This window comes from Ctenopharyngodon idella, chromosome 10, assembly GCF_019924925.1.
Source record: "Ctenopharyngodon idella isolate HZGC_01 chromosome 10, HZGC01, whole genome shotgun sequence".
Taxonomy (NCBI): domain Eukaryota; kingdom Metazoa; phylum Chordata; class Actinopteri; order Cypriniformes; family Xenocyprididae; genus Ctenopharyngodon; species Ctenopharyngodon idella.
The window spans coordinates 5,372,641-5,400,572 of record NC_067229.1 but is presented as its reverse complement, the minus strand read 5'-3'; the positions used below and the strand labels follow the sequence as shown (position 1 = coordinate 5,400,572).

The following is a 27,932-nucleotide window of genomic DNA, read 5'->3' as shown; positions in this document are numbered from 1 at the left end:
TATCTTATCAGGTATGAGATCCGGGATACACACATGGTGGAGGAGAGCGTTATGATGACCCTGAAAGATAAGGCGGACTTCTCCAGCTTCAAGCCTCGTCCCTTCAACATGCGCGAGTTCTACGATCGAGCGGGCCATGACATTAAGGAAATGCTCTTGTCCTGCTACTTCAGAGGAGCCGAGTGCAGTGCCGAAGACTTCACAGTGGTGAGCATGAACGCAATCTCTGTTTCAGGTGTTCTGAAGGACCAAATCCGATCGGTCGAGACTGGAATGATGGGAAGATTGTATTTATGTGTTAACTAGGTACTTTGCATTTTGTGTCTTTAATGTCAACATGTTCCAGAAGAAAGTGGACTTGTCGTCTTTAGGTCATGTGTTGAGTTCGTACAGTCGTACTGAAGCGAGCATTGCTGCCTGGTGAGATAGCAAGAGATTATTTTTACCCGTGGGGTCGTATCGATCTGATCCTCTGATAATACCGTGAAGAGCCCTCACTTAAAAGATCCTTTTATTCCCCTGGTGATTCAAGGATAAGGATTCTGGAATGGGTTTATTCGTCATATTGCTGTATCTGATTGATAACATCCAGAGAGAGAAAGCTTTTTTTTTTTTTTTTCATATGGATGCTGTAATATTTTTTTTGACTTGAAGATAACAAATGTTTGTCTTTGCACCTGTAAAGTAGACCATATTTTGAGTGGATTTGGCAAAATGGCAATATGTTTTGTACTTCACAGTGATCCATTACTGTTGATTTTATTTGAAAGAGCATTTATATAATTTATGCTGATGAGAAATGAACACTGACATTTCCAAGTAATGCAGAAGATCTAAACGATATTACGATTCTATCTATCTATCTATCTATCTATCTGTCTGTCTGTCTGTCTGTCGTCTCCTGTAAAGTTGACTATATTTTGACTGGATATGGTGAAATGGCAGTTTTTGTAGCACAACGATCTGTTAGCAACACTTTTGATTCATTTTGATATTGATAAAGATATATCTTATTTAGTGCTCAAGCATTAAGATTGCTAGTTTAGGTTAAGATTTAAGACATTACCATCCTGGTTATCATGAATGACTCCGATGGAAAGGTTTTTTAAGGTGCACTGTCTCCATAGATCAGTTTAAAGAGCTGTGTGAGGACCGTATATTGATTATTGATAAAAGGCGATTAATTAGTGTTATGCTGACAAGAGATGAACACTGACATTTCCAAGTACTGCAGAAGACCTAAACGATATTACAATTGATTTAAAACGATTTCCCGTGTAAGAGAGAGTTTGTATTCGGCCTCTAAATGTCTGAGCTTTAACGTAGTAGTGGAAATTTACAAACTCAGCTTTGTTCACTCATAATGTAATGCTTTGAGAAACTCATTTTCATTCTAAGCAAAAATGTGTCATATCTTTATGCACTACAGATGTTTTTGCTTTTCTAGGATTTTTCAGAGTAGTTTTGAGTGAATGTTCACCACATTGTGTGAATGTTCAATACTTACTCCAGTATATAGAAATTGTTGGTTTTTGATCACACAGTCTCATTTTTCTTACATGATGTGCATGAATTTTTCTTTTTTTTGCTACTTGTAAAACAGCTGAACAATTAGTTTTTCTAACTTGTTTGAGCTGATGGTTAATTTCCATACAGTAATGTACATAATGACCGGTTTTTACAGGGGTGGTTGATTATGATTTCACTTTTTTTTTTTTTTACTTTAGTTAGTGTGTAATGTTGCTGTTTGAGCATAAACAACATCTGCAAAGTTACGACGCTCAAAGTTCAATGCAAAGGGAGATATTTTCTTTGACAGAAATTGCTTTTTAAGGACTACAACTAATGGCTGGTAGGGACTACAATGAGCTTCTTCCTGGGTTGGTGACATCACAAACCCCAAAATTAACATAAACCCCACCCCCGGGAACACACAACAAAGGGGTGAGGCCATGTTGGGCTGCTTTAGAGAACAGGAAGAGTTGTTGTAGTAGAGTGTTGTTACCATGCCGTCATTTTACACTGGACTGCTTCACAAACGAGGGTCAATTCAATGCTGGATTTGAATAAAAGATTAACATGACGGCACATGCTAGTCGATGAGTTGAATCAACTCCACAGCAACTACATAAATTTATCCACTAACCATTCAGAAACGTCCAGATGCATTCTAAAAGTTGTAACTTCTTCCTGAGTGTCTCCATCAGTGTCCAACTCCAGTTTGAACAATGTAAGGCTGAACACCCTAACTGACATACCTCGTTTTGGCTGCGTGAGATTCTCCAGCTTTGTTGTTGTTGAGCAACTGAAGTGTGAGCTGTTAAAGCTCCGCCCTCTTCTGGAAAGGGGGCCGGGAGCAGCAGCTCAATTGCATTTAAAGGGACACACACAAAAGCAGCATGTTTTTGCTCACACCCAAATAGGGGCAAATTTGACAAGCTATAATAAATAATCTGTGAGGTATTTTGAGCTGAAACTTCACAGACACATTCTGGGGACACCAGAGACTTATATTACATCTTGTAAAAAGGGGCATTATAGCTCCCCTTTAATAAAAAGGCTAAATGACATCTGTCACTCCCTGTTTTTATGATCTTTATGTAAGCAGGAACATCCTTTTGAGTAAAATAATTGCTGTTTCTAATATATTAACAGTTTTCAGATGCATTTTCAATGGCATGTGTGTTTGAGATCGGTATCAGAACCTAAACCTTCTTTAATGACCTCATCCGCTTCATCAGAGAATCATGTGATGGTCCATCTAATGACCTGCAGGACAGGGCTGTAGTACGCTTGAGATATAGGTGAGCATTTGTGCCATTTTCCTCAGTGTCCTGGTGGACCCATAAGCCCCAGATGCTGTGTGTGCTCCTGTGGTCGAGCGCACACATGTACGAGCGGTGTTGTGCTGATGTGAGTGTGTGTTTGTGCTGATGCTGAACAGCTCAGCAGAGAGCAATAACACTGTATGATGAGACACACATGAGCAATGAAGCAGCTAAACTACCTTTAGGTGACACGTGTGTGTGTGTGTGTGTGTGTGTGTGTGTGTGTGTGTGTGTATCCAGAAGTGAGCTACACCTGACAAAATCTCCCAAACCTCCTTTTGGGGACTTCCTCGTTTACAACAAAAAATAAATAAATAAATAAAGTAAATAGTTTTTTTTTCATCCATCCATTCATCCATTCTTCCACCCACCCATGCATCCATCCATCCATCCACCCATCCATCCATCCATCCATCCATCCATCCATCTCCATTTTTCTATATTTTCTTTTGCATCCGTCTTAAAACATTCAAGTGCTGTGTCATGCATCTCTTGGTAGTTCTTGTACCTTCTTGAAAAAAAATGGCCAGTGCACTTTAATTACTTTCTCATTATAAGAAGCCACACAACACCAGAAGGGCCGTTTAGTGCAGGTTTCTTGAGCGAGAGAACACAGCGACCTATAAACAGACCTAAGTTCAGTCTGAGTTCAGCTGTTTGTTGTTGATTGTACATATAAATCCATCCGTCTCGTCTCGACGCCTCGGTCCGCTGCTCTTGTGATAAAGAGTTTGAACTTCCAGAGCAGAGAATTCCCTGCGGAACGTCAGCGGAAAGCTTCTTCAAACTAGTTATCATGAAAACAAACTTTATTTAATGAAGGACAGAAGACTTAATTCACGAGGAAATATCCACCCTGTGCGATTCAATTTGGTATCTCCTCTACACGTTCTACCTTTTCCCCAGATTAACAGGCTATAGAATTTCTTATAGTCTCTCAATGTCACTCTAGCAAATCCTAATGCACCACCAAAACGTCTCTCATGGCCATTTTAACCTCCTGTTATGGGTTTCTTAAAAAGCCTTGGTTGTCTTTAAATATTATGGACGGCTGCATGATTTTGTTATATTTTTAATGAGGAAACCCACTTTTAGTGCATTACTAGGGTTGTCCCTAGTTGAAATCAAATTAATTACGTAATATTCCAGTTATTTACTCTTATTAATTGTGTATATTAATCTGTTCTGAGAAAAGCTTCCAAATGAAGACTTAATGACATTTTTGTGGCTGACCAGAAATGTTAAATGATATTACTAAATGAACATGGAAAATCAACAGCCCTGTGTATTACATTTTGTGATTGATTTGTCACATTGGTTACAGTTAATGAACATGTTGCATTATGCATGTTAAATTCAAACATTTATGAAAATCTATAGTAATTGTTACATAAATGTCTTGAAATAAAAATGGCCTCTAAAAGGCATATTGTTGGTGCATAAAAAATATTACTAGACCATTTGCGTCGTGAGTCTAGGCTGGAAATTATCATTTCTGTTTTTAATTTCCTCCCACCGTGAGTGAAATGTGTGCGAGGGTCTCAAATGTGCTGCTGTCTGCTTGTACCCTTCTTTTCTCATATCGTTTTTGGAAAGACGGATGTGTGAATGAGTGAGTGGGTGTATCCGCTCACGGCGTTATGGCTTTAAACCAGAGATTTCATGACTGTTCTTACGCACACATCTCGTTTTTTGATATTCAGCCCAATATCAGCGCCTCACGTGGGTGTTCCTGTAAAGGTGATGTGCTGCGCTGGTCCCTGTAGAGAATTACACCCTAGTGTTCATGAATTAAGCATTAGAAGATTATGTGATTTCACTGGGGTCCTTTCTGCTCCTTTAGTATGGCTTCTGTACTGGTAAAAAGACATTTTTAGCATTGTTTGCTAAGTCAAGCTTTGCTATTACTAGTGCTCACCTTTTTGGTTAAGGAAGTATTAAAGTATTAGGCCTACATTTTGTATGTAACCAGTCCTGTTTCTAACTCAACAGTTTTGACCAGTAAGCAACCACCCAGAAGTTCTTGTCAACCACCCAAATATTCTAGAAATGTAGCAACGCCCTGGTAACCACTCAGAATGCTCTAGTAACTACATAGTAACACCCTCACAACCACCTAAAACGCAGTAGCAACCACATAATGCATTAAACCACTCAGAACAACCAAGAAACTTCATGCCAGTGAGCTAAAAATCACTCAGAGCACCTTAGCAACCATGAGGCAACACAGCAACACCCTGGCAACCAACCAAAACACACCATCAACCACATAATAGTGTGTCACACCTCTCAGAACACCTAGCATTCTTAGAGCAATGTGTTAAAACACTCAAAACAATTCAGTAACCACTTGGCAACGTAGTAACACCCTGGCAACCACCCAAATCACACTAGAGGCTGTGTAACAATGCATCAAAACACTACAGCCTACCGACCTTATAGCAATGTGTTAATGTGTCTTAGCAACCACTCTGCAACATAGCAACACCCTTGCAACCACACAAACAAATTATCAACCACATAACAATGCATTAAAACCACTCAGAGCACCTTGGCAACATAGCAATGGCCTAGCAACCACCCTAGTGTCAACATGGTAACTTTGTAATGGGCAGTTGTCACCATTTTCTTTAGAATATGTAAAATCCAGGCATTTCTCTGTGTTTTTAGCTTAATTTAGATCCAGAGACTGTTTTTAGACTCTTTCCGGTCCTCCACTTCCTCTCGTCTCTTTAGATGTTGCATTCCGACTGATGTATGTGGGTCTGATGCATACAAGATGTGATTGACGGACAATTCAACAGGGCTCAGCACTTCACGTGTGTGTGTTCCTTTTCGATCAAACCCGGCCGTCTTTCTTCAGACCTTTGATTTCTCTCTCTCTTTCCCTCTCTTAAAGCACTTTGATGTGAATGGACTTGATTGTTTTGTTACAGGGAAGAAAAAAACACAAAGCTGCTCTGGTCATATTGGCGTTTTTTATTTATTTATTAATTAATTAATTAATTTATTTTTCAGAGGGCGATTACCCTCCCTCACAAACAGGAATGCAGGTCGGGAAATTGGAGGCCTTTTGTGAGTTTAAGGCAAAGCCGATTACTTTCACTTCCCAATAAACAGCATTTGCGCCCGGCCTAAATTTACATTTTTATGCGCAACCGAGTGAAAAGATTCCCTGCTTTGCATAGTCAACAATTCCGTCGTATTTTCAGAGCCACTCTCAAATACAATGTATTTTCATAATCATCCAGCAGATTTTTGGACTTCCTGATCCAGTAAATAATCCTGCAAAGGTTTTTTTTTCTCTCAGACCTGCAGCACAGAACCATAAAAAAGATCTAGATGACTTATTCCAATTTTTTACCTCTAATAAAAGCAACTTTCAGTCTGTTTGTCTGCTTTAAGAAGCCTAAAAGGAAATAAATCTGCATTTTAACATAAGTTTTATAGCATAATTTGCATAATAGACTCCATATTGCCCACTGTTTCAAATAGTAGTATGCTAGTGTTGTCACATGACCTCATTACTTTGTGTAATTCAGTTAATTGTATTAAATAAATGTTGCTTTATTCCAGTTTTTAAAAAAGTTTTTGTAATTTTTGACGGACGGTTTAAATAAAGATGAAAAAAAAAAAAAAATCATGTTGAGCACATTGCATTGTGGGAAACAGTAGTATGCTAGCATGCTTTTCCAAAATGATCAAACTATAATTCTACAGAATCGTACAGTTTCCTTTTAGTCTCTCTCTTTCCTCATTTGTATGCGACGGTTGATGGGAGGTGATATTTCATCTTCACTGTGTCAGAGGGAAAATGGTAACGCCAGAGGTCAAGAGGTCAGATGGTGATCGAGCCTGTTGTGCTGACATGACCCCTGCTGCTCGTCAAGCCTGTAACCTGCTGCTAACATGCACATGCTCTCGTTTACTGATCACACACGGTTATGTTACAGAAAGTGCAGATTTGAGCAGATGAGGATTGATATCAGTAGCCAATCTGTGGCTAATTTGTGTCTTTATGATAACGATCTGTTTCGGCAAAAGCAGATTGAATCAGCTAAATTATCCACAGTTATAATTAATGAATATATATTGGCAAACAGCTCAGAGACGTATTAAACTCAATGAAGCTCGTACAACTCAATACGTTTGAGTGTTACAACAGAGGCCCGTAATTAAGATGCATTTCTATAGTGAATCATTTTGTGTTCATTTGGGCATTGTTTATGAAATCATAAGCGCCGATCCTGAGGGCTCGAGCAGCCACGGAAAAACACGAAATATTTTCCATTCATTTTAACCAATAAAAAAAAGATTGCAACTATCACTTTCTATGGTTATTTTAATAATAAATATCGAGAGCACATCAATGTAATGCGTGAGCACAAATCTCTCAGCTCCACTGAACACTGGGTTCTTTGGGAAGCAAGGTTGTCTTTCCCTCACAACCAAAAACACACTTCTTTGGTGACATTGTTGATTTCGTGAAGTCATGTGACCTGTGCAGCCCTGCCGACGACTTCCGTAAAGCCGAGCGCGCGTTGATGGGCGTGCTCTTACTCTCTCGCTCTGGTCGACGTGTGCACTCTTCCAGGAGAAGTGCCCGTACAAGGAATTCCGACCTTTATGATGTTACAAAGGCCCATACTTGAAAAAAAGATTGCGAAGTTTATGAGGATTTGGAAGAGTATTTTTGGCACAGAAATACTCCGTCATACTTCCAACTCGTGTTTTGAAACTTTGGCCATGTTTAGCATGAGAATCCAACTCTTTAACAGTGTAAATAAGTCAGAATACATGAAATAACATTACACCCCCCTTTAAACACATAAATGCTTTCTTAGAAGGAGCAGCCTATTCATTAGTAGCATGCCTATGATATCTGAAAATACTACCTAGGTTGGCAGCTTACTAGGTTTTAGAACTTCATTAAAGCACCAAATATGGACATGGCTTTTAAGTCAGTGTTAATCTAATTGGTCTGACAAATCTCATACCCAGAAATAAATGTAGTACAAAATTGTGTTGGAAGGCAACAAATTCCTTCTCAGAAGTTACTTTGAGCACCAGTTGAAAACTTTGATTTTCAAATATTCAAATTGACTGTTTACCCACACTAGAAAGAATGTGTTTTCACTCAGAAATTGCTAGTAAATTTCACAAATACTTACAGAGAAATGGCAAGTAACACACTGAATTAAACAAAATTCTGAAGTAGAAAGACTGAAATAGTATTTTCATATAAAACTTACTCCAATAATCCGTTTTATTTACAACCTTGAAAAATCTTTTTTTTTTTTCTGTGTAGGCACTGTTCTCAAGTGTCTGATTGGTTTAGCCCTCCCCTCACAGTCTGTAGCCCCGCCCACTTATACTTAGCGCCTGAGATCATTCTTATTGAGCCAACCAATCCATTCCTCTGTCTTTCTCCACAGGACTCTAAGAACATTGATAATGGGCACGAATCAATGAAATCTCTTTGCCAGACACCTGCTGATGGCTTTAGCTTGCACAGATCTTCTGCCACATGGTCTTCAGATTGTGTCTGGTTGTCTAACCAGTACCCAGATTGCACTGAAAACATTTGCACGCTTCAGCCCTGTGTCTCTAAGCACGTTATCTGAAGTTCACATGAGCTCTTGAAGTTCTTGCATGGTGTTCTGTGTCTTTAAATCCCTCCGGTGTCTTCATTGTCATTCAGGGCTCATCGGAGACCTCAGCGCTCTGCGTTATGATTCCCACAACCCGCTTCCAGGCCAGATCAATCAATTTTCCATTACTGTAGTGATCAATTAGATCCCAGCTGGTGAATTATAAATGCAGGGCTAATGAGGAGCAGGGTCATTAAGGGACGAGAGGGTCTGATGTTTTACATATGGGTCCTCTGTGAGGTTCAAGTCGGCAGTGACCGCTGTGACAATATGCCAAGAAAAGAAGCAAAGTTTATTGCTCAGATGTTGCTTGGAGATTTAATGGAGGTCTTAGTTGTTTTGCTTTAGTATTGGATGTTTCTCTTAAAATTCTTTTGGAGAATTACATCAAAATGAATATGGAGAGCAGCTTAGATTTAGGAGAAATATTTGAGTTCATTTTGAGATTTTCAACTTTTCATAGAGACTTTGGTGTCTTGGTAAATCTGAGCACATTTTTTTCTTGGGAATAACATCTGAAAGTTGGCATACTTCTCCATTTAGTGTCTAGGAGAAGCTATTGAGAAATGAAAGCGATCTCATGTGTGACTTCTCTTCCATAATGGAGGCTGCGTCTTGTTAGTTTTGAGATTGATTAGTTAAGCAACAAGTGAAGCAGATTCAATATTTTTCTATGAAGGCATTGGAGATCAATAGGATGCAAAGTGTTTTATTAGTGTCTAATTATCTGTGGTGATCACTTGATTTGACTCAGTTTAACCACGTTAAATTGTCGACCCAAGGGTTCATGGGATATTGACTGAATCATCATATATCTCATTCTGTGAGATTTCAAATTCTTTTCTGCAGCCTTTGCAATTCTTTTATCGTTTAAAGCTTGACTGACTTCTTGTAATTGCTTATAATAGATTGATTTGTCAAAGTGCAAAGTACCAACACTGAATTTAATATATTATATTTTACTCAAGTAGTTTGAGTGTAATCTGAATTGAATGTGACTGAAATGCAAATAAGTACAATTGAAAGAAAATCTGTGTGCATCTTTCTATTGTGTTGTTTCAGCTCTCTGCAATTTATAAGAAACACACAGCTTGACCAGTGTACAAATTAATGACTTTTGTGAAACTTTAATGATTCAAAATGATTGTCTTTCTTTTCTTTTTTCCTTTTTTTGAATGAGCCATGATGAAATAATTATACATTTTGCAGATTGCATCATTGGTGGTGACAATTTACTGTATTTTTAAGGGTGTCATTTGATTGATTCACTTAAATGATTCGTTCAAAAACAGTATTTCAATTAATAAAAAAATAAAGTGACTGACTGTCTTTATGAGTGAGTCACTTGAATAAATAATTAACACAAAGTCATTAATTCATCCATTCAACTGATTTGTTCAAACAAACAGAATCATTCTGGAATTAATTGAGCAATTATCTTTATGGATAATGGAGTTAATCATTCATTTAATTTGTTCAGAAACACAGATTCGTTCAGAAACGAATCAAGAGTGATTTCAACCGAGTGGGATCATTCATTTAACCAATTCATTGAAAATCACTGATTTATTCAGGAAATAAAGAAGTGACTGTCTATATTAGTGAGCCATTCAATCATTTACACAAATGATTCATTTGAACACATTGATTAGTTCAGGAACGAATCAAGTGAGATCATCATTAGTAGTGGTGCAACGATTCACTCATTTTCTCGATGCGTCGATTACAAACCCTGACAATGCATATGCATCGATCTTGAAACATGTATTTTTGAATCGTGAATTGTTGATTTTGGTCAATAATTGATGTAAAATGCTAAGAATCGTATTAATCGCAATTTGATAGTGATTCAGTGCTTTAAAAAATACAAAGCCTTTTCAAATTTTGGCTTATGTAGATTTCTACAAATGCCAATTTTTATAGGCTATTAAAATCCTATAGCATGAACTAACATTAACAATGGACAAAAGGTTCTTTTTTTTGCCCTTACTCTTTAACCACCTGAAAGTCGCTGTGTAATTCGCACCCCGATTAAGACACATTGAGGGAAGCATTTCAATAACCCTATGAATGCATATAAAAATGCAGAATCAAATTTGAATGTGAATTGTCTCGAATCGAATTGTTCTTGAATTAAATTGAACACCTATGAATCGTGAATTGAATCGATTCTCTGTCTACCCAAAGATTCACAACCCTAATTAGTGAAGACGTTATTTATGGCACTGAATATTTTTTATTTTTGATCATTTTTCTGCCTTTGAAATGACTTTTCTTGTCTGCTCACATCATATAGGAACACTTTTCACCATTTAGTTTAGTGACACAATAGTGCTAATCAAGAAAAGCACTTCAATCTCATGCACTTGTATTCAGATGCTGTTCACCTCCAGGTATCTTTTCTTCAGGCCTGCCATTTGGTTCATAGGCTGATGCTTTGGCTATTTCTGGCGAGCCGACAGACATCATAAAGTGTACATCTGCCGGCGCAGTTTCTAGCCAGATGTCGCCTGTATCAGGCCTCGATACAATCCATATGGTCTGAGCTGATTTCCCAACTCTGGTTGATTTTTCAGAGGTGGTTTCCCCCAGTGGGAATAAACCAGGTCTGCAGTGGCCTTTAAAACATTGCCAGATCCCTCCTGCACACTTTACAATTCCCTGACGTTTTTAATTAAGGCAGGAGCCGAGCAAGAGGCCGGCGATCCAGGCCTGTGAAGACAAAATGCGATGACATGACGATCTGAGGAATCTGTTTAATGCCATAAATAATGACTTCGGCATCTGCTGGCCCTTAAAACTCTTGGTTTTTCAATGAAAACGAAGAGGGTTCGGGAATATGAAATGATCTTGAGCAGCTTATCCCTTAAAGAATCAATTATGAACGCTTTGGAAAAGATCAGAAGCGCTCGCCTGAGCTTTTCAGAGACAGGAAGTGTGCACTTGAAATAAGGAAGCTGATATGTGTGCCGGGAACTTATCATTGCTCTGGGGGGAGAGAGAGTGAAAGAGAGAGGAAGTCGGGAGAGAGTGACAGAGAACGTCTTGTGCATGATAAACAGTAATAATCCTCGCCTCCCAAACCCAGAACCTGTACAGAAACTTCAGGTCTCGTCTAATGTGACGTTCACTTTCTGTGCTGGTGGTCAGAGCCATTTGTTTCTGATGGAAAGGACCATTATCCCAGTGTCAGTCAGTGCAGCATCTGTAACTATTAGAGATGTGTGAATAGCTAAAACTGATGGGTTGTCTCAGTGACTATGACTAGACAGTTACATATCAGGTGATTTTTCTGAAGTTTGTAAATCTCTTGACATTTTTTTGTTTTCGTGGTGATGCTTTGAGTGGAAGTGCTATTAAAGTGGATGAATTTAAAGGATTAGTTCACTTCAGGATTAAAATTTCCTGATAATTTACTCACCCCCATGTCATCCAAGATGTTTATGTCTTTCTTTCTTCAGTCGAAAAGAAATTAAGGTTTTTGAGGAAAATATTCCAGGATTTTTCTCCATATAGTGGACTTTACTGGGGTTCAAAGGGTTAAAGGTCCAAATGTCAGTTTCAGTGCAGCTTAAAAGGGCTCTACAGGATCCCAACCGAGGAAAAAGGGTCTTATATAGTGATACGATTGGTCATTTTCTAAAAAAAAAGTATATACTTTTAACCACAAATGCTCGTCTTGCACTGCTCTGCGATGCGCCACACATTACATAAAACGTTGGAAAGGTCACACGTGATGTAGGCGGAAGTACCGATCCAGTGTCTACAAAGTGAACGTGCAAAGACTAAGTCAAATGACCTCTACAAAAAAAGGTAACGATATCGGATGATTTTGAAGTTGGAGGAGAAAATGAGACCATATGGAGAAAAATCCTGGAATGTTTTCCTCAAAAACCTTAATTTATTTTCGACTGATGAAAGAAAGACATGAACATCTTGGATGACATGGGGGGGTAAGTAAATTATCCGAAAATTTGAATTCTGAAGTGAAATAATCCTTTAACAACAACATCTTTATAACCTTGTTTCATACAAGTTTTTTTTTCATCATGTTGATTGTCTAATGGTGTTTTTTACTTTAAACAGTATTTTCTTGTAATTTACTAATGATAAATGCTTTTTTGCATTTACAGTTCAATTCACGTTGTGATCTCTATAACTTTTTTTTAAACATCTAATAATCACAAATGATGGTTGGAAGTGTGATTGAATGTGTGATATTACATTTTTTCATATGGTTCTGTTCTGATTTTGTGTTTTAAATGCATTTGTCATTGATATAAGCTCTTTCAGGTCTGCACAGATTTGCAGAGGATGTAAAAGATGAATTTGTGCAGAGTCTGGCTTTGCTCCTAATGATGGTGATAGTTTGTTCTCTCAGTTTGCTTGGCTCTCATTTCTTTTTTCCCTTCTTCTGGTCTAAAACATGCTCCCTTATTTCAACGTTTTCGCTCATTCTGAGAGCAAACTTTACATGTGGCACTTGGTGGGTGGTAAGAATGACCTTTGCTCAAATACTCTGTGCCAAAAAGGTTTTTGGCAGCTGAGAAAGGATGTCTCAAGGCTGTACGTTTAGAGAGTAACACCTTTATTGTGCTTCTCTCAAAGAGTGTGAATAAGTCTCATTATTATGTTTCAGAAAAGAAATATTAATGGACGAGAATTAAATGGATTGAATTCAACCTCAAACTTGGGTACAAAGGCCTTAAAGGGGTCATGAACTGCATTTTGTAAAAAATTTTATAATGTTCTCTGAAGTCCATTTATAATGTTATCAAGAGTTTTACATCCTATTTAGGCTATTTTCTCTCCTGTTTTTGACTCTCTCTTTTGAACACTGTTTTGGTGGGTGTGACACATTCAAGACTTGTAAGCAAACACCCACTGCTGTGATTGGGTAACAGTTTTGCATAATAAAATAATTTTCAACATCCCCATCATTACATGTGTGGAATTGTTTTGAAAACTTGCGATGTTGAAAAATAACTAGTTACATAGTTGAAACATTTGCCAACAATGTGACACATATATGTGTAGTACATTTATGCTTTATAAGTCTTGGTTGTGGCAAATAAAGTTTAAGTGCTTGGAATTACCACAGTTGGTAATTGGTTTTGTTGCTGGAGTAATCCTGTGTCATATTTACTACTACATGACATGTGCAAAGAGTTGGGCGGGGCTGAAGAAGCAATGATGTAGAAGTACTGTAGGTGTTGATCTTCTGCAGAGACGGTCTTTCGTCGCACTAAGACTATAATGTTACAAAATCTGAAACAAATCCAAAAAATAGATGAGAATTATCACATTCTAATATTACACTTTTCTTAAAGGGGTCGTGAATTGAATAATCAACTTTTCTTTGTGCTTTTGATATATAAGAGGTCATTGTACTATAAGAATATCATGTAAGTTTCAGAACTGAAAACTTCCTTGTTAGTCCAATAAAAGCTTTTATTGACACCAGGCTCAGCGAATGACTGATCCTGGAATGTGCATAGATAGGTGAAACCCTGCCTCCGCAGAAAAAATCAACGCCTACTTCATCATTGCAATGTTAGCCCCGCCCACTGGCGTGTTAGTGAGATGAGGAGGAGAGCGATACAGGACTAAAAATAACATTACCTTTCAAAGGATCCTAATGCTAGGAATATGGTTATTTATTTTCAACAATGTGAATGTCTCAACTTTATTTATTTCTATTTGGTATTTCACTGTGGATTCTTTGGTAAATCAATCACATTGCAGCACAGACTTTGCAGACAGACTTTTACAATATGGACTCGACAGTAATGAAACAACATGTAAGTAACTGTGTTCATTCTAATGCCTGATCTGATATGTAATTATTCATGTACAGTCAGATGTTCTTATTTGTCAGTAAATCAAACCAGTGACTAAACGGTCAGCTTCACATTGTTTCTTTTAGTATGATAAAAATAATCTGTTATTTAAAGGGTGATTAAATAATATATAGAAAGCGATCAAAGAACGCTTCCTTTACAATCACTAGAGCTGTCAATCAAACAGCTCACGCTGGAGCTGTCAATCAAACAGCACGAGTTTAATAGTGACTGAAACTCCCGTTTTATTCAATGAATCTCTTAGTTACATCAAGTTTGCACTGTTAGTTATGATGAAAGCATTCATTGGTGTGCAGAAATTGAGTTTCAATGATGAGATCACTGCTTTCATGCGCTCAACATGTCTGTGATCGGCTATAATGTTCATCACTGCAGCCTTTCATGCCACAATCTAAATATAAACCCATAGATCTAAATATATAATGCTATAATCAACACTTTTTATGATTAGTTAAACCTGCGAGCTGTAATAGTAAAAACATGCTAAAAGTTTTCGAGAGAGTAATACTTAGTAATCACAGCAGTGGGTGTTTACACTGAAGTCTCACAGCAGACACGCCCCTTAAAACAAAGCGTTCAAATCAGAGGGCTGAAATCAGGGTAGGAAAAATGCCTTTTATTTCTAAATTATGACAATTTTTGAGGTAAAAATCATACTAACATAAAACAATAAAACAATGCAGTTCATGACCGCTTCAAGTCTCTGACAACAAAGGTTTTGTTTCTACATGAATGGTGTTTTTCATAGTGTCGATTTTTGGCATTAAAAACAACGTGGGTGTATTTGACCCCCAACACAAAAGTTGCACTTTTTTTTTTTTTTTAACACAGCATGAGGGTTAAACTGCCCATATTCGATTACATCTCACGGCTACAGTATGACGCCAGCTAACGTGCCCAGAAGAGCATTGTACGACAGGGAACATTCACATATCCATGGTCGTATTCACACATTTCCTTCGGCTACGTGCCGCTGCTTGTGTTGGATACGGTGCGCTGGTTCTGGCTCACAGTCCTCTAATGGATCGGCCCCCTGCCGTCCTGCAGGCCTTGATCCAGTGCCACAACCCCAGACCGCCTGCTGCGATGAAGCCGGCTCTAGAGATTTCAGACCTCCCGGTCCCAGGAAACGGCGCTCGCTCATCCGGAACCGCACGATCACTGCTGACATTTCAATGGCGTCTGAAAACATGCGCTCTCAGGATTTGATTCAGTCTTGACTTGTGTACCAAAATGCACCATGTATGATATAAACACTGCTGTAGGGCTGTAGTGTATGAGCTGAAAAACACTTTGATCAAAGGGGCAAATAATTATGATTCTTAAAATGATTCTGGCCTTTGTAGTTGCGCCTGCAAAACCTATATTGAATTTTTATGACTATACTGGATAATTACTGGATAAGAATTTTTAAAAATAGTTTCATAGATAATTTTTTTTAGAACATATTTTGAGAAAAACAGAATTTATTATTATGTTTGTATATTTATTAATTGCATGTAAATGTGTTCAGTAATAGTATAGGTTTTCTTTTTATAGAGTTAATATATATATATATATATATATATATGTATATGTATTAGGGATGTGATGGTGAAAAAATTTTCCCACCGGTTAATCGACATGTGACAACAACGGTAATACCGGTAAATACCGGCAATCACCGGGGGGCGGGGCCTCCTCTTCTTTCTTTTTTTTTTTCTTTTTTTTTAAAAACGCGTGGAAAGCACGCTTTCTCGCTTTCTCCTTGTTTCCAAAGCGCTTGCGCTCCCGTGGCGTCTGTCATTACTATGCAACCATGAACTGCGCTCTCTGCGATGAGGAATGTTTTTGACATGAAAAATAAAAACCCGCCCTGTACAGCTATGATCAGCTGTTCGGCTGAGCTTTCGATGCTTTTTTCGATGTTTTGTCACTTTCAAATTAACAGCAATTGCTTGAATGGTGGGTTACTCTTACTGAAAAACACTTGACAAAATGGACATTTTGGCATAATTTGTGTGTGTTATGGTTCATTAAGAGCAGAAGAGAACTCGATACTGGCGCACGCGCGTTGTGTGTGTGTGTGTCACATAGGCAGGACATTCACAAGACAGCATGTTCTCTTTTGCCTTGTCACGCTTGAATGGTTTAAAAGCATTAGCATGAATAAGAGCCTGATCATATAACACAGAAAACGGATACTACGTTAATTGCATTAAATGCAAATATTTTTAAGGCGTTAAAGTGGAAAAAAAAAAATTAACCTCGGTGCCGCGGTGGGCAAGTGATGAAACCGGTGTTGTGACTGAACACCGGTAACACCGACTACCGTAGCAAGCCTAATATGTATATATATATATATAATTTGTATTATATAATTAATTATTTTTTACAATAAATTAAGTCACTATAGAAATAAAAAAATAGAAATGGTTTATAGTCGCTATAAAATGGTACAAATTAAGTCACTAGAAAATGATAAATAATTATTATTATTAGCCACTCTAGACTTTTTTCATATTTTGTATTTATGATTATTAATTTCCATGGAAATCACAATTTTGAAATTCCTGGCTATTTTTGTCACTAGGAAACAAGTCATCTACTGTCTTTGGAAAAAAATTGCAACATTTTCTCATTTCACCACACATCAAGGCCATGTCTTGAACATGGGGGGAGGGGGGTATTTTTATTTAAAGAAATTAAATAATTAAAGGATTATAAGGGATTTAATGGAATAAAGAAGAAATAAGAACAGTTAAAGAAGTTCTAGGTCTAATTAAATGTTTAATATTTGTCAAATATTAAATGTTTAGCTACTTATATCTCACCACGCAAGCACTCTTTCACTGTAAAAACGTTGGAATTCACACTCCTCTTCAGTGAATAGTAAGCCCCACCTTCTTTGATCTGATTGGCCATCACTTTGACATTGACGAGCGCTGTTAGACCGCTGAGGCAGACCGGCCTAAAAATGCAATTCTTTAAACTGTCTGTCATCGTAACAACAAACAGAGCGGAGCGTAATGAAGAGCAGCATTAAACAATATCAAATATTGGGGGAGACAATTTGGCCATTACCAGTTATTCGGGTGGGACTTGTCCCCCTCGATGCCTATGGTGGGCACGGCCCTGTCACACATTTCATAAGTTAAATTGTGTATTGCAAATGAGAACAGAAGAACTGAGACCAACAAACACATTAAGCCTTGGTGCACTTCTAAGAGACGCAGGTTCGAACTGTTCTGTCAAAAAAAGAGTGCACAATTAATATACAAGAAGAGAAAATCTACAGTAAAAAGCTACTGTTTGGCAGGTCAGGTCCTCTGCTCTGCTGAAGCTCAAATCCACAGCCAGCACTCCACATTAGCACTTTATTGCCTCTATTACCTGCAGTTAAAATGGCTCGTGCTCCTCTTTCACGTCTTCTGTGGACCGCTGGAGCGGCTCTGCTCCGAACAGACACCAGGCTACTAATTAGGGCCCGGACGTGGTTGCCATAGCACCTCGTTGCCATGGCGGCACGGAGGGACGGCTCCGTGATGACAGTGCTCTCTGATGTACGGTGCAGTGATGCCACGCGCCACAGCAATAGAAAAATCAAAACTGATCACAACCAAACGGCCGCTTAGAAGCTCCGTGTCAGCCAACGAGAGAAACTCAGCTAATTGGCTCTTTGAGACAGGCACTAGAGGCGGTTATTAAGCTCATAGCATCGCCTTTTGAAGAAATGAAACAACACAGAGCTCGGGTTTGTCCCGCGGGATGGGGAAGCCGCTTCCCTACATCCCCTGAACTTATGTTATTATTATTATTATTATTATTATTAAACTCAAATCGCAGCTTCATCTGCAGTTTGACATCAAGTGCATTCATATGCATGATTTTACAGTGATTACACTTAGTAAGTCCACTGTGTCATGTTAACGCTGTTAACTGTGCTTGTTTTCACTTAAAGGTCATATGTTTAAGCATAGCCTGGATTTATTTATTTATTTATTTATTTATTAATTCATTCATCCATTCATTTATTCATTCACCTGTTGCTGCAGTTTTGCTCTGAACAACTTTTGATGTCAAAACATGGTAATTTTAAATTTAATGGAAATTAGGTTATTTTTTATTTATTTTTTTTGATAGTTTCTTTCATATTTTACACTCAGTAACACTATAGACATAGGCTTTTTACAAATGTATGCAAATGATCCTTATCAATGAGAATTCTGTACACAATTTAGCTTATTCTGCATAGGGAATTCAGAAATTCATACTTTTTATTTTAGCTTAGTGTTTATGTATGTTTTAATTTTGCTTAATTGGGCATATTCTGCATATTAACTTCATATAGTATATTTGTATTTATTTATTTACCAATAGGAGGTTCATTAATTGTTGTTTATTTATATATTTATTTTATTTAGCTTATTTTGCATAAAGTACGTAGAGTTTTATTATTTACTTGTTCTGCATAGGGGTTTCATAAAGTGGATTTTTAAAAAAAAATTTTTTTAGTTTAGTGATTATTTTTTTTATTTGTTAGCTTAGTGATTATTTATATTTATTTATATTTTTATTTATTTTTAGCTTAGTGTTTATTTATGCATTTATTTATTTTAGCTTAGTGTATTTATTTATTTATTTATTTTAGTGTTTATTTATTTATATTTTTACCTTAGTGTTTATTTTTATTTGTTAGCTTAGTTATTATTTATTTCTGTACTTATTAATATATTTTAGGTTATTTATTTATATTTTTAATTTATTTTAGCTTAGTGTTTATTAATTAATTAATTAATTTATTTATTTTAGATTAGTACTTTTTATTTATTTTAGCTTAGTGTTTATTTTATTTCTTAGAACAGTTTTTATTTATTTTTTTATATTAGCTTAGGGTTTACTTATTTATTTTTATGTATTTACCTTATTCTGCATAGGAGGTCCATTAATTGTTATTTATTTATATATTTTATTTAGCTAATTCTGCATAAAGTTCATAGTTTATTTTTATTAATTTACTTGTTCTGCATAATCAAAACATCATTCAAATACATTTTTCTTTGTTGGAAATCTTGTTTCACTCAATATGTCACATTACCGTTATAAAAAGTCGCAAACAACCATTTAATGTTGTACATGACCTGAATTATGATGCTAACATCCTAGTTTTTACTCCAACTTATTTCTCTTCCAGTCGCACACTTTTGTCCCTTTAGAAGTCACATTTCTGGCTAATCAAATTAATGTTTGTAGTGATAAAGCGTCTTTTATTCGACCTCTGCTACTCCACGACTCTCTCACCACGTGAAGCTGAGAGTCTGCGTCTCTTTGGCTTTCTTCTGCTCTTATCTCTGCTCTCCACGCAGAGCGAGGACAGAAATGTAAAAGCCCCAGAAATCACTTAAGTGCACGCTTTCATACCCGACACTTTTTATTTGGCCGCACGGTTTGTGGTGACACTGGTCGCGGGGTCTGAGCGGAGCCGCGTGAATGACTTTATTTACCGTCGGCGTGTTTGTGGGCAACAGAAATGAAAGCGTAATATGCTGGTTGGGGGAAAAAACGCTGACCCACTGCTATCTCAGGACTAAAGCGCTCTGCTTTCTGCTATCGCTCCCCGTCCCCTCACTGTTTCTAGGTTTATTAGCCTGTGAGGGTAAATAGCCTGTTTAGTCCGTTCAGTTCAGGCTAAATTAGCAATTTCAGAGCGGCTAATAAGTTGTTTCATGTGTTCTCAACCCTGAAGTGCTCCACAGTGATCACATGGTGTTTGAATAGCAAAGCAAAACATTAGTTTTTATTAGCAGGGGGAAACAGCCCAAACGCCTCCACTGAACAACACTGCCAACTTATTCTAACTTTCTGTTTTTAATTAAATGTACTGTTTATTGCAATAAAACTTGTAGACTTTGGGTGAGTATATCTTTTAATTCATGAACAACCAGACAGTATTTCAGTGAATAAAAGTGAATAAAGTTACAAATGTTAAAGGGAATAAAGTCAAATTAGCATTTTTAACATTGCTTTCAAAAAGTAAACGTATTGGTAGACATTTGAGAATATATACTTTTATTATTATTTTTATTTATTTATTTTATTATTATTATTATTATTATTGTTATAAATATTATTATTATTATTATTATTATTTTGATTAATTGCTATTATAGATTATAAATACTATTTTATTAAATATTTTATATAATATATCAACATATTATTAATACAACTTAGAATTAGAATTATAAATTATAAATACATATTTTATTAATTAGTATTTATAATTTATAATACCAATTATTAATAATAATAATAATAATAATACATTTAAATAAAATAAGTAAACATCATAGGTAGTCAATTGAGATTTTATAAATTTATAGGCCTAACACTATTTCATTTTAAAATATTTTTTATATAAATATATCAATTTATATTTATTATTATTATTATTATCGTAAATGTGTATTATATAATAATTATAATAATCATTACAATTATTATAAATTATTATAAATATATTTAATATATTTCATTATTATTATAAATTGATCTCAATTGACTGCCCATGTTTATGTATTTTATTTAAATTTAAAAATAAAAATGTACTATATATATATATATATATATATATATATATATGTATGTGTGTGTATATATATGTGTGTGTGTATGTGTGTAATATATACATATGCTTTTCAGGTTTTTCAGGTAGGTCTAACAGTATTTTTCAGGTACAGAAATTTAATAAAGTAAGCAAATGTAAAATAACACTACATAGTCTTCACTGTATAAATTAAACATCCTTATTGATTAATCCTTAATAAAGTTACAAATGTTATTCAGTCAAGAGCTGTTAGTGATTTTTTTTCTTTGTCCTTTGTTGTTTGATTAACATTAAAAACAGACACAGGTATTTTTTTCTTTGTCCTTTGTTGTTTGATTAACATTTAAAACAGACACAGGAATATTTGGCTACTGTCACTTTAAGAGCGAACGCACGCATAATAAAGCCTACTGATACTGGACACTGTACACATGTTTACATTGTCAACTGTTAACATTCACATAAGTTTCCTAGGAAACTCGCTATTTTTTGACAATTTTTTGGGCGAGCGCCTCGGATGTGTGCACGCACAACTTTCCACACACAGCGCGTGAAAGAAATGAGCTCCCTTTCGAGTGTTCTTGTCAAAACTTAAGCTTTCGTTACGATGCAGCGCTGGCCTGTCAGCTGTCCTGAGCGTCGTTCATATTTGTTCATGTTCATTCATTGTTAGAATTTATAAAAATGTTACTAGCCAGCTGGCAAGTGACACTGTATCATATATAATACTCGGCAACTCGATTACTCAATTTTTACTTGGCGAGTATTAATTTTAGGCCCTGTATGTATGTGTGTGTGTGTGTATAATATATATATATATATATATATATATATATATATATATATATATATATATATATATATATAGAATTGTGTGAAAAAATGAAAATGTCCTTGATTCAGACCAGTGACTCTGATTCAGAACTGAAAAGAGCCGAACCATTTGAGCATTTTGTAGATGAATTGGATCACATGTTGTGCTGCCTTTGTTTTCATGTACTGTCAGCGATGACAGCACTAAAGAAAGACATGTTTATATATTTCTTTGTGCCTTTCTCATCACATATGATTCACAAGCTCACAATATATGTTTTTTTTCCCCTCCATAATCTTATCTTGATATTAAATTGGCAGGTTTATCTGGTTACCTGTGTTCTGTTGTCCATTTCTCTACAGACTGTATATTTCATGCTTGAACCAGAACAGCATCTCTGACATTTGTTTGTGTGTGTGTGTGTGTGTGTGTTTTCTAATATAGGAAAGTAATGCTGTATTAAAGTTGGTCTGACAGTCACAATAGATGTTCCTCGCTGAGGTTACAAATCACTGCGAGTGAGTGGGCGGCACAGAGCCGCTCTCTCAAATAAAATGACTTCTGCTTCTCGTTGGTTTCTCACATATCGCTGCGACACCACAAACACTCTTCTAATGACAATTTGTGTATTTGTTTATCTATGGAAAGCAGATGATGTTGGTCTGACGGGTTTATTTTTGTATGCGCTTATCTCAGATGTGAGAAATCGGTTTTGTTGGAGGGAAGTGTTGCAGAAAAATCTAAACTGGTTAAAATGAATACAATAGTTCAGATAGAAACAGCACAGGGTCTGTGTTTGTGTCCATATTTCTCCAAAAAGGACATTGTGTAAATTACATCAGAATGGTGTGTGTGTATATATATAAAATATATTTTACCAGCCATGAAACTGTTTTTGCAAAAACAGGCAGTTATGACACCAAAAATTGTAGATAACAGTGAAAATTCAGAATTCTCTGTTCCAATTTTGGTACCACAGCATTAGTAAAGACAATTAACAGTAGTTTTCAGGTAGAGACATTGAATAATATAATCAAATGTAAAATAACACTGTATAAATGTCACAACCACCGGTTCCCGCACTACACTTCCCAGCATTCCCTCTGCCCTGCACCTGCACGTCATCACCTTCACACGCACCTGAAGACCATCATCATTAACACTCATTTGGACTTGTATTTAACCACTCACCTTTCCCACATGTCTTGGTCGGTGATCGTTCATGTATGTGTTGGTGCCTGTTCCTGTATTGTTCTGTGGATTATCTAGTAAAAGACTTGTTTGGACTTTATCTCCTCGTCGTGTGCTTAATACACTAGCAACTGTAACAATAAATCAAACATAGATTAATCCTTATTAAAGTTATGAAAGTTATTCAGTCAAGAGCAGTGAGGGATTTTTTTCTTCGTCCTTTGTTGTTTGATTAACATTAAAAACAAACAGCAGCAGATATAATAGACTGCTGTCACTCTAAGACATAATGCACATGATACACATGCCTTGTTTTTCTCTACTGTTTACGTTCACGTAAGCCATAACTGACTATGTTTACTAGGATACTCGCTGAGATGGCCATTTTTTTGACATAATTTAGTGTGAATTTGTCCTTTCAAGCAGAAGAAGACATGAAAGAGAACTCAATTCAGTATTCGCACGCTGTCTGAGATACGGATTTCCACACAGCGCACGAGTAATGAATTGAGTTCCCTTTCATGTCTTCTTAAACTTGAATATTTAAATTCTCAAGGCTTAAATTTTTATAAGCACTAGCCCATCAACTGTCCCGAGTGTTGTTACGTTTGTTCACGTTCATGTTCTCACAACATTGAATTGTTAGAATTCATAAAAAATGGTGATTAACACTGTTTTATATACTCTCCAACACCAGTTTTTACTCTCATTTGGTGCTTGGCATGAATTAATTTTAGGCCCTGTTGACAAATATATGTGTGAATGGATTGCTTAATGTTAAATATTTAAATATGTTTTAATCGGTTACAAAAAGCCAGCTTGTGATGTTTTGTTTTGGCTATGCTTCCACAGTTATTGCAGCACCACTGCCGTTATGTATAGTTTTGCTATACTCAAATGATCCATATTTTGTACATATACAGTAGAATACTACTTTTGGGAGACACTACTGTCATGACAAAATGACGAGTTTGACGCAAATCTTGCTGAGCACGTTAGTTAATGTTACTTCAGCTGTGATTCTGGCCTGCGTTCCTGCTGTTAATGCAGCTTTACGTGTCAGTTATGACTACAAGAATCCACTCATCATCTCTCTCCGATATTCGGGCCTCTCTGAGAGCAGATATAAGCGTGTCCTGCAGTGAATGTGTCCCACAGGAGGTGTTAGTGCTGCTGATGCAGAGGGATTGTGGCGAGTTCACTTTATCTGTGTTTACAAAAGTGCGATGCCTCAGGAGTGAGTTTTAAAGAGTCGAAGCGCCGCAGGAACAGCCTGGATCTCCTCTCTGTGATGTTTCCGGATTGAGATGGAAGGTCTTGAAACATACTTTATTTTTTATTTTCCAAGGAGCACATGTGAAAAGTTGAAAAATTTTGGTGAACAAATAATAACTTTCAATGAAAATTTAGCAAATAATGTGTTTTTCATTAAGGGATACACTGAGACATTGACAAAAGCACTGGGTTTTTAAATATTTCTGCTTCAAACTGTAATTATCTAATTATTAAAAATGTGTGTGTGTGTGTGTGTGTATGCAAATCTATATATTGAATATGTGTTAAATGTTCTTAGTCTTTCCTTCTTATAACGGGGAAGCCCTGATAGAAGCTAGAAGAGTTTGTTGGATTAAATGCCAGAGACAGTTTGTGTAACCAAAATACCAGTAAAAACCAGGGGAGAAAAAAAAAAAGAAAAGAAAAAGAGGATTCATTGATTGTAGAATGTGCAGCACCTCTGTGTTTTTACTTTGAAGGTGCAGCGCTCATATTTATTTAATGAAATCATAGCCTTTTGAAGTTTAATTACTTTAGGCTGTATCTTGATTGCCATTTTTCCAACCTCAAATTTAAGACTTAAAATAAATACTTTTGTTATTCCACTTAAAGTCACCATGAAATCAAAATCGACAATTCTTGTTTTTTTATGGAATATTGCAGTATTTATTATAAATGATTTATCCGTGCTCATTGTTACTTTTTTAATGTGTATCGTAATCTTTATTCAAAATAACTTTCCCTCCCTCTTGCATGGACATCTCTTCTCTGATGACATGTTTACTGGCATGAGGGCGGGGCAACCTGTCACTCACATGAGATCCACCAATAGCAAACCACCACCATCCAATAGAGTGCAACAGTTAGGTTCCGGAAGTTAAAACCTCATTCAGTTTCTTCATAGGGAAATTAATTATTAACGATAACTTATAAACCTTTAAAGACATCTTAAACTGTGAGCTACGAGGTTGTTAATTGATGGTATTTGCTTCTGTTGAAGCCGTCAGCCCGCATTATTTCAACTACATTACCCATGATGCTGTACAGAAAATTCCATCAAGTACAGTTGAAACCAGCAAAACATGCTAAAAGAGCTCTTTAGCTCCACCCACCCCCATGAAGCACTGTGAATGACATAATCAAGTCGGTCTCCCTCCAGTCTCAAAATATTTAAACATGTATGCATATTTTGCAAAAAACTTAAAATATTTTATTTTTGTATATAATTAACATTTTTAAATGAATAGTTTTATACTTCTCCTTTGTTTTTTTTAATTTGATGATGCTTCATGGGATTGTAGTTCTTTTTATCACTAAAGCTGTTAAGGACACAGTCTTATACCTTTGTCTTTTTGTCCAATTTTCAAATACTTTTTTGTTTTGATTCACCTTGTAGCTGGTTGGCTTGGTTCATGGCTTAAAATGTTTTAACGAAAACTGTTTTGAAATCCCCATGGGAGAAATGAATGGAAAAAATACTTCCGGAACCAACGCTGCTTAAAAAGTGGGCGGGCACTGTTGCACTTTATTAATTCTCCATAAACAAAATCAAAAACTGCCCTACATTTGTTCTTGTTCTAGAAGCTGTTTCACTCAGATATATGTCACAATAAGGAAGAAAAGACCATTGCTATCTCAGTTTCTTGCTGATTTTAAGATATTTAAGATGTTTATGTCCTTAAATTACATTCAAACTGAATATTTTAGACATTTTAAAGGGATAGTTCACCCAAATAAAATGAAAATTCTGTCATTATTTACTCACCCTTAAGTTGTCCCAAACCTGTATGAGTTTCTTTCTTCTGTTGAACACAAATGAAGATATTTTGAAGAATGTTGGTAAGCAGACAGTTGATGGGCCCCATTGACTTCCAAAAAAATACTATATAAATCAATAGCTACCATCAACTAAATTTTCATTTTTTGGTGAACTATCCCTTCATGGACCCGCTGAGACTTTCGCACACATCTATATGTAGTTGCAAATGTGAGTGAAACGGTTGTGTTGTCAAGCCCTGGGAGGATGCAAGGCCTCTTAAAGATGTCGTGAAATGTTTTGGTTCAGTTTCATGTAGTGGTGTAAATTCTTGTTGAAGTTACTATAAGAACTTAGTAACTTCCTTTTGCGGAAATAAGGAGTAACGAACCAGAGCAGGAACACAAGGTACTCTCAAACCTGAACGTTTATCTTGAAATCCAAGTGTTGGCAGGGAATACCAATCTGTCATCGATGTGCCCTTCCCTGTCCGCTCAAATGGGCTTCATTTCCGTCTTTATGCCTGTCAGCGCGGCCCGTTGTCCTGCCCCATAAATACTGCGCCTCTAAACGGCTGCATGACTTGCATATTTAATACCCAACCGCATTTATGCAGATGTAAAAGTTCATGTGACATCAGATCAACGTATATTTCTCTACTATGAAGGTTAGTTTATCATGTTGTCGTTGAGTTTAATTAGCTGTAATAGATATGCAGCTGGACTCTGACTCCTCCAGATGATCAAGACTGATCAGAATGTCATATGCAAATATATTCATGATCCCTCAAGTGAGTCACTGACGCATTTATGTGCATTTCCCTTATCGCCGTTGCAGATGTGGGTCTCGGAAGGTCACGACTCTGATTGTGTTTGATATTCCGTGTGTTAAAAGACATGGAGGCGTGTTTGTGAAATGGACTGAATACGTGTCTTGGCATCATTTCTTGTACTAGCTCTTCCTTTACTGTCGGGGTCAAAGTGCAAATCAACAGTCACAGATGAAGCAAATAAATGCAGATTGCTTTTCTGAGGTGAGAAGATGAAACAGAGACATTCACAGCAGACAAGGACTAGGATGTTTTTTTTTTTTTTGTCCATATTTTTGTTAATTTATGTAATGTCACTCTAGGTAGCTCCACCCACAATGCAATTTCATTGGTCCAAATGCTCAATCACCTAATTATGTTCTTGGTGAATTTCACAAAAACATATCTGGGTCATATTTCATTCTAAAATATATTAAATTGTTTATATAAATTAAAAATGGTAAAGTATAATTATATATTTATATTTTAAAAACTTATTTTTACTCCGTAGAATAGGGAAAAATATCCTCGTTTTTCTTGTGATTCTCATTTAGAGCTTCTCAAATACTTTGAATACAGTGAAATAATAAAATAACTAATAAATGTATTTTAATTGAAACTAAATCAGTGCCTCGAACATCTTGCTTTCAAGGCCCACCGACATTGTCCTTCACCTGCAAGCATCTCTTTAAAGAATGAGGCTGAAATGATGTGGTTAAATTTCTTGTGCTGTTATAAATCAGACCGCATGTTGACTCAACACAGAGACACACTTCCCTCAATAGACCGTGAACGACGTCCTTGGCTGCGGTCGAGTAGTCAGTTCCAGCAGGGGCGGCCACACCGCGAGACGGCCACCCGCAGCCAACTTCACACACTCGTTTCCGGCAGAGATGCAAATAACGCCACCGGCACCTGCTGTGGGGAGTCAACAGTCATCCTCCGCTCACAGAGCTGCTGAGACCAGCGACAGATCAAATATCCAGCCTCCGTCTAAAACGAGCTGGGGATGTTCAGCACCACATCTCTGTGGTATGGATAAAAGCCGCTGCTCTGTGAGGAGAGTAGTAATTTATTTAGTTAAAATAATAATAAATCAAACTGCCTGACATCAAAGACTAATACATTTGGTTAAAACTTTATTAAAGCACGGCTTTTCAAC

At 36.5% G+C, this 27,932-nt stretch overlaps 1 protein-coding gene across 4 annotated transcripts in view; it reads left to right on the top strand.

Annotated features, from left to right (window-relative positions):
• asic1b (acid-sensing (proton-gated) ion channel 1b) overlaps positions 1-27,932 on the top strand; it is a 199,592-nt gene that overhangs the window by 24,636 nt on the left and 147,024 nt on the right. For all 4 annotated transcript variants that reach the window (XM_051907282.1, XM_051907281.1, XM_051907283.1 and 1 more), the window contains one exon: positions 12-207. In XM_051907282.1, coding sequence (XP_051763242.1) covers positions 12-207 — 196 coding nt within the window. The remainder of the gene's footprint in view (positions 1-11; positions 208-27,932) is intronic.